Genomic DNA, 12,581 nt, shown 5'->3' with positions numbered 1-12,581 from the left:
GATCATCCTGGATTCCATTTTAGTCCAGAAGGAGATATAAAGACTGTGGCAAATGCAAAAGGAAGTGGTAGTTCCCCGCGGAGACTGAGAAGAAAGTCAGGTAAAATATACTTGGATACAATTTGTGTGATTTATTTATTCATTCATAATTGGGAGAACCCATTGAAAGTGCCAAACCCATTTTGTAAGATAAATCGGGGAGTAGAAGCTGTGCATTATCAGTGTTATAGTTGATCGCGAGCCTTGCATATACTACAGCTACTGCATTTCAGCAGTATGTCGACAAAGAACATCTTCAGGATACTTACAGCATCTGCATCATTACAAAAGATCAGAGTAGTTCACAGCTCTCATATTCATTAGCCTGATAGACTGCGGTCTGCTAATAGTGAGAGCTGCTTGAGAAGGAAAAGAGGGAATGAGAACCAACAGAGAAAATGCATCATGGGAAGTGAGCAGAGGACAGCATTATGATGGAGGTAGGGATGCTATAAAACAGGGTCGGGAATGAGTATTAGAGAGAAAAGTAGCAGTAAGGTATACTAAAGTGGTAACTGCCTTATTTTGCACCAGCTTTTTGGGAAGCAAGCAATGCAAGGAATTTAATAATGGTAGTTGGAGTAGTGAGTCTATAGATGTTAATGTGAATGACATACAAGTCCCTGTTTTTCAGTCCTTCAGAGTATTTCCCTTATACCAAGCTACTTCAGTCTCACTTATAGTATATGTAAAACAGGGGTGTGGGGAGTGCAATGGGCAGATGCTTTACTGGTATTAATGCAGTGAGTTTTCAAATTCACTGTATTTCTGGTGTAGTCAGTTTTTATTTTCTGATGTTGTAAGACTTATTAGGGGAAGGTCTCATTGGGAGACCTACTTTCATGTAATGTTCACTGTGGTTGAGGGTGAGTTAGTGAGATGGTTCATTCACGGATACTAACCTTATTTTTGCCAACCGGCCTGATGGCGTAGCTTTCCCTGAGTATTCAAGCATACTGTAATGGACTGCATAGTATTTAGTGTCTGCTGTTATCAACTGAGGATTCTCGCTTTCACCCTCTCACTCTGGAATACAAAAGTATACCTATTTGGATCACAAAGTTGGAATTTGAAAGGGTACAGTCATTAATTCATCTGCCAACATTTTATATGAGACTAGCTAACTGAATACATCTTTGTGAGAAACAAGTCTGCCCTTACTCTAAGGCTAGGTGACCCTACTGTTCACAGAGTGGAATCATAGGACCTCTATTTACTGTGTGTGTGTGGGGGGGGAGGGTACGGCATTTAAAGTAAGTTTTTACCATTGTCTTCCAAATTCAAATTCAGTGCAGTTGGTCTTACCCAAATGAGTACTGGTGGATCAGTAATTAGCCAGTGCACCTGTAGTCAGATTTGAATGTTTGTGCTTGGAGTGAAGCCTCATTTATTGCCCTCTTATTTGGGGACATATCAGTGACCTGTGATATGGGCCTTATGAATGTTTTGCAGACACTGAGACTGGGTAGGCACATACTCTTTAGCAGTGCAGGTGTTTTTTGGCCTCACTCATAAAGCTTTGAGTTGAGGGGAGCCTTACCTGTCGATAGCATCCCTCTCATTATATGTTTACATGGTTAGAAGGGGGCAGGCATGCAGTATGTTCAGATGCAGCAATGTTATGAGATGCAGTTCCATTGTTTACTCTAAGCACAAGTTTAATCTGAAGGCAGAAAACAAGCCTAAATCATGGAAATATCATGAGACAGTACAGAGAATAAGAGATCTTCACTAAATGACATTATTACCCGACCATTTTTTTAAATCAACAACTACGCATATTTAAAGTTAAGACATGCTATTCAATTCCAACTTTTTCTTCCTCTAATTGAAGCTGCTCTTCCAGCTTGTCACTTTATGCATTATGATTTATTTTCTATTTAAGATCTCTCTTAATGACTTTATATAACAGGTTACTTTTTTTTGTTCAAACAACACTTTAAAAGTACATTGTTTGGGAAGAACTTTAGCTGTTTTTATGGCAGACCATTAACTATTCCATGAAAGATTTAAGAAAATACAGGATATCTGTCATAGAGGTGTCATGACTAAATAAACAGTCTATGTCTTTAGAGTGTTTTTTTTTTTTGTATAATGGTGTTTTATAAAATATAAAAATGCTCTTTCACTTGATGGGAAAACATATGTTCTCTGGTATATTCTCATACACAAATGAGTATTTTAAATATTGTATCCAGCAGTTAAATTTTCAAACCCAAAATATTGAATGATGAAAATAGCGAAGCCCCGGAACATCAAAATCTTACCTAGGGCAAGATTTTGGCGGGCCGTTCCATTGCTTCGCTATTTCCTCCACTGTGGTGCGAGAGTTATGGACCTTAGGGTTAGGGTGCGGGTTAAGGTAAGTGGATAGTTAGTAATGTATGTATGGTTTAGTGTGGGGTTGTGTTTTGTTAATTGCATGTGTGTGGTTTATTTATTTTGGTGTGCTTGTGTTGTGTGAATGTTTCTCAGAACAGCAAATTGTTTCCCTGGGAAAAAATTCACTATTCTAAGAGTTCAATGTTATCAATATTTGAAATTTGGAATTTTGAATATATGATATAGACCATAAAAGCTTGAGTAGATGGAATTGTAAAACACATTTGTCCAGTCACAGCATCTCTGTTTTCAGGAAATATGAATAAGTTATATGCAAACTGTAACCGGTTTTGACTTCCAAATTAAATAAAAGAGCAGGCAAAATGATAAATTTATCTTCATGACCAGAATACCTTCCCAACCAGAGGTAGAGCTCAGCAGGTCCATCAGTTTCTTTAGCTCTAGCTTTCCTCTTAACAGAAGCTCTTGAAAAGGTCAGTCCTTTTGGAGACAGTGATCAAAGGATATCCTCTGGAACTATCAGGCACACTTATTCTCTTTGAAAAGCTGCAGCTCAGCGAGTTTCAGTACACTAAGCCATCTAGTCAATCTAATTCCTTTTTTGAGGTAAAAACATTTTATGCTTGTCTTCTCCTGGTACTTAAAAGCTCAGGAACCTATGGCAAGCTTAGTGGGTTTGAGCATTTCAGCAAGTGCAACAAATTCCAGATACTGTCTCTTCAGTCTCTGCAATGGCTTCCATTTGAATTGTGCTCTTTAGAGAGAGAGAATACAGGGGTGTCCAACTTTTTGGCTTGCTGGGGCCGCATTGAGTGAACAGAAATGGTCTTGGGGCCGCATATAAAATATATCATATAGTTAACTCTTTTGTTGCTCCGGAAGACCACAGTCTACCCCCTTGCTGTACTGTAGGTGCATTTGAACAATGAATAAATGTAATAAATGCCTAATATTTGCCTTAAAATTCTAATTCGCATTCTAATTCTAATTCTCTAATCTAACAGTTAACTCTAACATCTTAGTTAATATATATATATATATATATTTTTTACAAATAAACAGATATTCACTACAGCACTAGCATTTCTCGTTGGGAAAACCATTCCAGCAGTCCAGCTATGTAAAATGTCAACATCAGCAGTCCTACAATGCTATAATCCACAAAAATAACCCAACATATTTGCAATAAAGTAAAGAATTCACATTACTGACTTAATAAAACAATTCTGAATAAGCTGCAAGAGGCTCTCACCCAAACAAATAACTATGGCCTCAAGCTAAATGCCAAAAAATGCATCATCATCCCCTTTGAAGAGAGTGATGTCCCCACAAATTATCACATTAATAACAATGTTGCAAGCACGCAATAAGTTGCATGATACTTGGGCATCCAGGTTGATAGAAACCTGACTTTTGACCACTACGTTGTCTCCGTTGTAAGGAAAGCTTTTTACATGGCCCACTTCATTAGTAAGGGTATCTCATCCAGGGACAAGGAGGTCATAACATCCCTGTATTCTTCCTTTACAAGAGCCATTATTGAGTACAATGCCCCTTTTGGCATGTGCCTCAACAAAACACCCTGCCAAAAGGAAGACTACAACAATTTCTGACAAAAAAGGTCAAAGGACTAAGTTCATTTAGTTATCCAAACAGACTAAAAAGCTTCTTGCTTTCCTCTGTCTCTCACTGGCCCCTATAAATTTCATCACTGGCTTGCTTTCCAGGCTAAGAAAGATCCTGCCTTAAGAGACTTCCTCTACCTCAGAAATACTGGTTATACTTAAAACACTCACTACAAAGACCACAGCCTTAACTGCAACATAAACAAGCCACTTTTTATGTATAGGTTCTTAACACAAAAAACTTCAACTTCTGTAAAAAGCTCCTCTCATTATCAAACAATGTAGTTCAGCAACATGATGGCTGGATGGATAGCCATAAATGTAGTCCTTGTTTAAATAGCATATCCTTCATCTAACCAGATGGAAAATCCACATACTAACCTTTCCCAGCTGGATGGCTAAGATCTAATATTGGATGTTCTTCATCTCACATTGCTGCAGTCCTTACACTTGGGTAGTCCGCTGTCCTCGGTCGGCCCGAATATCAAAGTATAAGGCTGACGTCGGTCAAGGCGCATTTGACTGACATCAGGACGTCAGGGTACAAATGCGCATGACCGACGTCATATCCTCAGTCTTTTTTGCCGCATGGTCCGATGCAGAAGCAGCATTGCAAGTGCCGGTTGGCGTTCTGAAATTTTTCGATTTCGGAGTTTCAGACCGAGTCAAAGTTGGCTAAGTACCCTGTTGGGGAATATTTTAGTTTTTTCTTGCCTCAGTGGTTTACCGGATGTCAGAAAAAGTGAATAATTGTATTTCTTGTGGGAAACAGATACCGCATAGAGACTATCATACTTTGTGTATTCCTTGTTTAGGGCCTGAGCACGACGTTGTTGGGTGTCGCTCTTGTGCTAGATTCAATAAGCGCACTATAAAGAGAAGGTTAGATTGTGCCAGGTTAGTCTTCGGGAAGCGGTGCAATTATAAAATGCCGTCGGATGCTCCGACGCCCGCTTATTCGAAGAAGCGCAAGGACAAAGCAGTTAAGCCTAGGCTAGAAGAACCGTCCGTACCGAACGCAGGTTCTTTAGAGGTGTCGGTGGAGCCGGTGGTTCCACCGGAGGTTTCTTTGGGATCCCAGGGAGAGACTTTGTTATTGCAGGATGTGGCCTCTCAGGAGGCAGGTCAGGCTGAAGGGGCTTCTCAGGTTACTATACTCCCCTCCCTTCCTAGGGTGGTTAGGCCCTCTCCTTCTGTTTCCAAGGCTTCTCCCAGAGGCAGGCCAGGTTTAGCTTCAGTTGGTGTCACCCCTAGTTCTTCAGGAACTGTGCCCAAAAAGCATATGCTTAAAATGGCAGAAGATTTGATTACTTTGATTAGGGGTTCTTTGCCCCCTCCTGATAAGAGACCTAGGGTGGAGCCTGAGCTAGGGAGTTTTGAGCAGGCTTCGGATGTTTCAGAGTCTTGACTGAAGACTTGCAGGAGTATTCTCCTTATTCTGATTCTGATGTGGATGATTCTACTCCTTCTGCTTCTCCTCCTGAGGATTTTTCTTTTTCAGAAACTTTTCATTCCATGAGGGAGCATTTTAAGTGGGAAGGTCAGGACTTCTCTGATTCCAGGAAAAGGCTTAGGGAATTTTTGTTTTACCCCAGCATAGGCCTTTGGCTATACCTCCTGTTTTGGATGTGGTGGAAGATGTTTTTACAGAGGCTTCTCTTAATCCTGATTCTTTGCCTCCTGCTCCTGTTAAATGGATAGGTATTACAGGGTGCCTGAAGCTCATAAGTATCTTTTTAAGAGTCCTAGGGCAGACCCAGAAACTGTTAGTCAGGGGCCTGAAGGTGTTAAGGCTTCTGTTGTCAAGAATCCGGTTCCTACAGATAAAAAGGCCAGGGCTTTGGATAGATGGGGAAAGAAAGTTTATACTTCTTCCACTCTAGCTATGAGGGCTTTGAATTGCCAGTTCCACATGTTGAAATACCAGAACTATCTCCTTTCACAATTGAAGTCTAAGGTTGATGCTCTGGCGGAAGGTATTGATTGTAAAGAGTTACAAGATTTAGTACATGTTTCTGAACAGGTGGGTAAGCATTCTTTGCAATGTGGTTTTGATGCTGTACAGGCCTCGTCTAGGGTGGCTGCCACTGGGTCAGTTCTTCGCAGGCACGCCTGGCTGAGGGATCAGAATTTATCTGACCATGTTAAAACAAGGATTTTAGATGCTCCTTTACAATCTGATGTGTTGTTTGGTTCTCCTGTTGAGGCAGTTTTAAAGAAAATGGAAGACAAGGCTAAGTCTATGCAGACTGTTAAAGATTTTTGCAGGTTCAGCCTCCAAAGTTTAGTAGAAATTGGCCTACTAAGGGGTGGGCGTATCCTTCTTATGATTCCCAGTCTAGGGGTAGATCTAGGCGTGGTAGGGGCAGATCTCAGGGCTCTTTCAGGCCTAGAACAGGGAGTTCTCCTGCACAGTCTTCGGGTGAGGGCAGGGGTCAGTCCTTTCGTAAACAGACCCAATGACCTACCTTTTCAGCTGCCAGAACCTTCTCGTCTGGCAGCACCTTTGGGAGGAAGGTTGGCACTTTTCAAAGAAACTTGGAGTTTAATTACCCAAGACAGATGGGTATTGGATATCATACACCATGGTTACAGGTTTTATTTCCATACCTTGCCTCCTTTCAAAGGCATGCCAGACGTTCCTCCGCAACAAAGAATAGAGGCTCACAAGCATATTTCTCTGTTACTCCAAATAGGGGCCATTCAGCCGGTCCCTATGCCAGAAGTGGGCCTATGATTTTATTCTCGCCTGTTCCTAGTACCAAAGAAAGGGAACACGTGGAGACCAATTTTGGACTTATCTATCCTCAACACTTATCTGGACATTCCCAAGTTCAAAATGTTGACGTTACAGCAGCTTTTACCTCTGCTGGGCAAAGATCATTGGATGGTAACTTTGGATCTCAAGGAGGCTTATCTTCATGTTCCTATCAGACTGAGTTGCAGGAAGTATCTGCGTTTTCGAGCTGGGACTTCTCATTATCAGTTCTCTGCATTGCCCTTTGGCTTATCTACTGCGCCCAGAGTGTTCACGAAAGTTCTGGCTCCAGTGATAGCTTTCCTCAGGTTAAAAGGAATACAGATCTATCCTTATTTGGACGACTGCCTGATTCTGGCTCAAGGAAGGGACGAGCTTCTTCATCATTTGGATTATGTGATAGCAGTGCTAAGATGCCTGGGGTTTTCTGTGAACGAAATAAAGTCCAGTCTAGTACCCTCTCAGGACATGTGCTTTCTGGGTGTGAGACTGAATACAGCATCCCAGATGGCCTTTTGACCCCGGACAAACAAAAGAATCTTTCCCTTTACTTTCATCAGTTGTCTCATCAGTCCAGGCTGACTGCAAGGACAGTCCTTCAAGCCTTGGGGTTCATGGCATCTTGTATTCTGGTGCTTCCCAATGCAAAACTGCATATGAGGAAGCTACAATGGTATCTCAAAAATGTATGGACACAGCACTGCCAGGATTTGGACACTGTCATTCAAATAATACCTTGCATTCAAAAGGAATTGTTGTGGTGGGCTCAGGAATGTCACCAAAACAAGGGACTCTCTGTGACCCGGCCAGAGGCGAGTCAGATTCTAACGACAGATGCCTCAGACAAAGCTTGGGGAGCTCATCTGAATGGAAAGTGGATACAAGACAAGTGGCCTGCCAGACTACAACATCTACATATCAACTTGAAAGAGATGTTAGCAGTCCAGTTTGCATTAATAGCTTTCAAGGATTTACTTCTTCCAGGGCAGGTGTTGATTCTAACAGACAACACAACTGTCATGTGGTACATCAACAAGCAAGGCGGAACACATTCTTATCCTCTATGCAGGCAAGCAATGATTTTGTGGGAGACTGCTCTCAGTTTACAGCTAAATCTTCAGGCAAGGTTTCTGCCGGAGCACAGAACTCCTTAGCAGATGTGTTGAGCAGACAAATTATGGATCCCCACGAGTGGAAATTGGATCCTCATGTGTTTCAGAAATTGACAGTGTCATGGGGAACTCCAGACATAGATCTGTTCGCTTCTCCACTAAACCACCAGCTGCCAAAGTTTTGCACAAAAAGGTTTCATCCCACAGCTTGGAAAGTGGATGCTCTTTCTTTCAATTGGAGCAGTCTTCATGTGTATGCCTTTCCGCCTCTGCCTCTCCTCCCAAAGGTACTACTAAAGGCCAGACAAGACAAGCCAAGGATGATTTTGATAGCTCCAGATTGGCCTCGACAGCATTGGTACCCATTACTGAGAAGCCTGGTATGGAAGCCTCCATGGCCTTTGCCTTTGATTCCACACCTGTTGTCTCAGGAGGACAGTCATTTGCTCAATGTCAAGCTTCACTCTCTGCACCTAACAGCCTGGCATATTCTGTTTTGAACCATAGTGGGCCTCCACTTCCACAGCAAGTTTTGAATGTTATTTTGGAAGCTAGAAGGCCTAGTACAAGGAAAGTGTACGCAGATAAATGGAAGAGATTTTTATTTTGGAGTGCAGCAAAGGATTTTGATGTTTCTGAGCCTAATTTAAGTGTGGCTCTTCAATATCTTACTGAGTTACTGGACAAAGGTTTGTCCTTCTCTTCTATTAAGGTTCATGCTGCAGCAATTTGACTCACTATGATTGTGACCCACCATTGTTTTCTCATCCTTTGTTCAAGCAATTTCTTAGAGGGGCAAAGAATATAAGACCCCCACGAAGAGCTCCTACTCCTGCTTGGGATCTCAATTTTGTGTTGGAGAAACTCACTCTACAACCTTTTGAGCCTGCAGCTACTACTGAATTAAAGTTTTTATCATGGAAGACTGCTTTTTTGTTGGCTATTACCTCTGCAAGAAGGGTTTCTGAGTTGCAGGCCCTTATGGCGGTTGAGCCTTTCTTAATTTTCCATAAGGATAGGGTATCTTTACGTACTAATCCTTCCTTTATGCCTAAAGTGGTTTCTAGTGTGGCTTTAAACCAAACTATTCATTTGCCTACTTTTTATGCAAATCCCCAAAATAAAGGGGAAAAGATTTTGCACACTTTAGATGTACACAGGCAGTTGCGATATTATTTGGAAAGAACTAAAGGGTTCAGGCAGTCTCAGCAGTTATTTGTTTCCTTTGCTTTGAGTTCTCAGGGCAAACCTGTGTCAAAACAAACTATTTCTAAGTGGATTGGGTTTTGCATTGCTTTCTGTTATTCCCATCATGGCAAGGAGATTCCAGCTGGGATTAGGCCTCATTCCACTAGGGCTACTGCCACTTCGACAGCTTTTTGAGGGGTGGCAACTAAGGATATTTTGGAGGCAGCTACTTGGAGTTCAGTGCATACTTTCTCTAGGCATTATCACCTACCACTTTACTCTAAATCCAGGGCTGGTTTTGCCACTGCTGTTTTGCAGGGCATTTTGGCAGCTCCTGCTTCCTTATAGTTTGGCCATCCTCCCTTACCTCTGCTTTGGGATTCTACCCAAGTGTAAGGACTGCAGCAATGTGAGATGAAGAACATAGTACAGTTTTGTACCTACCATAAATGTAGATGTTCGAAGATCCACATTGCTGCAGTCCAATTTACCCTCCCTCCTTCCCCTCTGTGGTTAGAGGCGGTTGTGTGGGTTGGGTTGTCAATAGGGTGTATATTGTATATATTGTACATATTTTTAGTGCTAGGATGGTTGGTTGTTTGTTTGCTGTCTTTTGGTTTTGATCTTTATTTTTAGGGTCTTCTGACATCTGGGGCAAGAAAAGACTGAGGATATGACGTCGGTCATGCGCATTTGTACCCTGACGTCCTGATGTCAGTCAAATGCGCCTTGACCGACGTCAGCCTTATACTTTGATATTCGGGCCGACCGAGGACAGTGGACTACCCAAGTTGTAAGGACTGCAGCAATGTGGATCTTCGAACATCTACATTTATGGTAGGTACAAAACTGTACTTTACTCAAGTCTAGTTGCCGAAGAAGAGGGGCATGTTTAATTAAGAATTCCATTTGCAAAATTATATTCAGTATACATATTAAATTTCTCTCTCTCTTGCACACATACCCACACACACGCACAAAAAAGCCCCTACTTGTAAAATAGCAACCTCAGTAGTCACATGACACCCATTCATTGAATGAAATTGTCTGGAAGTCAAAATATCTGAAAAAAAATCATAATAAAGATGGATTCATCCATGTAATTTCCAACCACCAAAAGGACCATCAATAAATCAACAAACAACCGCTCGGCAAAAAGTAAATCAGTAAGAAAAACCATAAACTATAATGCTACATACTGGTGTAAACATATAACTTGTGTCAATCCCCAGGTTAATCCATACCAAAAGATTGTTTCAGAGCTTCAGCTATGTACAAACAGTTTTCTCCTAAAAACTTTACTCATTGATATTTGCCTTGCTGTAATTATAACTGTAAAAAAAAATGTTTTTAAATTTATTCTGTACCTCAATGATTCTCACTGTTACAAGATGTAATCTCTGCCATATTGTATGAGTACTACATCCATAATTTGAGGTCTCTCTCTCATGTATTGTATTATATTGTTTTGTGTTATTTTTGGAGCTTTTCTCCCCAGGCCCCTGCTGCAAATGGACCTGTGTCCAGTCGGACCTTCCCGGTAAACAAATGTAAAATAAAAAAAATAAATAAAAATAAACTTCCCTCCAATCTAAAGGCATTTAACATTCAGACATTTTAATTTGTGCAGAAGTTACTCACAGACTGACAGTTTACTGAGCTGTAATGCTGACCTTCGCTTTTGAAAAAAACAAATTCCCGAACTTTGTCAATAGCTCAAAGTGTAGAGAGAATTATTTATTTATTATATATTTATTTATTTTTGGAAAACATCTTTAAAACTGTTAAATTGATTACACACCCAGAAACACAGAAAAGTTATTGTGATTATATAAACCACAGACTGCTGCAAGAAATCAAAGTCACATTAGCACTCTATGCTTATGTCCGAACAGATGAATCATACCTGTCAATTGCAAAATAAATAAAGTAGCTTAATAAGAAGTTTATTTGCAAGGTTACATGGCAGTTTATATTGGAAATAAGCAGAGATATTAAAAAGGCTCTGTTTTTCATAATTATGCCGAAAAGTCTTCCAAGGTAAATACAACTTCTGATTTATTATGGAACCATACCTCTCAGCCTTAGAGCAAGAAATCTGGACAAAGCGAAAAATAAAAGTGGGACACAGGCCCAAAAATAGTTATGCATCAAAGACACCATTGAAACAACTGTAGCTGCAAACATTATACGTCACTTATAATCTTTCTATCCCATTATTGTCAGTTAAACATTATATGGCTCATTCAGTCCTGCCTTCTTTTGCATCAAAGAAAACCATGCTTTGAAATGACAAATGCATTAAAAATAATAAATAAAACACATTGCATCAACATCCTGCAACTTCCTACCTGCAAGCAACCACAGCGCTTTCACTGAAACTAGGGCTGCTTGTTTCCCCAGAATGACAGCTCTCCCTAATTAAGTCTAATGGTATACAATCTACCAGTATCTGGACTACCTGAAATAAATTAAATTATGGCCTGTAAATTGAAAGTACACTTTGTTTAATTAAACTATATTTCTAAGCCCACTTACTATATTTTTTCAGTAACATACCAATATCCATTTCCAGGTCACTTTACAAGACGTTGGCAGTGGTAGACTTGGCATCCTGCAGAACCCCACAGGCCCACGCTAATACATTGTCCATTAAATGTAAATATCCATCCACTGTAAATGGCAAGAAGCTATGTCTTAAAAAATCTACTTCTGGCATGCGTACCCAAGTATTAGGTTTTGAAACAAAGAAACATATTCTCCACAGTCCGTAAGTCTCTGTCTTTAATAATCATCTACTGTTGCAGTACTCCCAGCACATAAGCACACACATACACACTAAAATCCTCAACATTTAAAAAATGACATTGTGCCCACTTGATTTGCCAGTATTGATGATCCGCCAAAGCTATGCTTACTGTTGTCCAATCTACCACTGCTTAGAACCCACCAATGAAAAAACAGTACTAGGTGCTTTTTTTGTTTGTCTGAAAAAAACATACAACTTTATATGCTACAGTCCCACATAGTCAGTCCACTACTGATCCATTAACCCTAGGCTGCTGTCTCATTCCTACTCCCTGGAACTGCATTACCTTGGATGACTACTTTTATTTCCTAAGCAAAAGACACAAATTGGAAGTTGAGGCACAAATCCAGGCATTCTTTGAAAATCCATACAGTTAAGAGGTATGAGTTCATGTTCAATACAACACTCTCCTTGTCAAGAAAGCCGCAATTTAATGAAAGTGCACTCAATGTATGATATATTTGTGAGCTAACTTGTTTGTGTTTAGTAGGTAGACTGATCATTGTTAGCCTCTTTCTACATGCATCTCTCTCTGTCATGCACACATATACACACATATACACACATACACACACACTCTTCTACTTTCACGCGCACAATTCTGCTTTCATGCATGCACTCACTCACTCCGTACTTACCTATTAACGCAGGTAATTGCTGTCCCTTTCAAAGGCAACAGTGGAAAATCCATACATAAGTCCCTCTTC

At 40.6% G+C, this 12,581-nt stretch overlaps 1 protein-coding gene across 4 annotated transcripts in view; it reads left to right on the top strand.

Annotated features, from left to right (window-relative positions):
• The window catches only part of PLEKHG1 (pleckstrin homology and RhoGEF domain containing G1), a 2,146,741-nt gene that overhangs the window by 2,105,506 nt on the left and 28,654 nt on the right, over positions 1-12,581 (top strand). For all 4 annotated transcript variants that reach the window (XM_044090606.1, XM_044090581.1, XM_044090674.1 and 1 more), the window contains one exon: positions 2-100. In XM_044090606.1, the coding sequence (XP_043946541.1) occupies positions 2-100 (99 nt within the window). The remainder of the gene's footprint in view (position 1; positions 101-12,581) is intronic.

Source organism: Protopterus annectens, chromosome 1.part0 (genome assembly GCF_019279795.1).
Source record: "Protopterus annectens isolate FY-2018-M chromosome 1.part0, PAN1.0, whole genome shotgun sequence".
NCBI classification, from domain to species: Eukaryota; Metazoa; Chordata; order Ceratodontiformes; family Protopteridae; genus Protopterus; species Protopterus annectens.
Note: the sequence above shows the minus strand (reverse complement) of the source record. Positions and strands in the feature narration are given on the sequence as shown.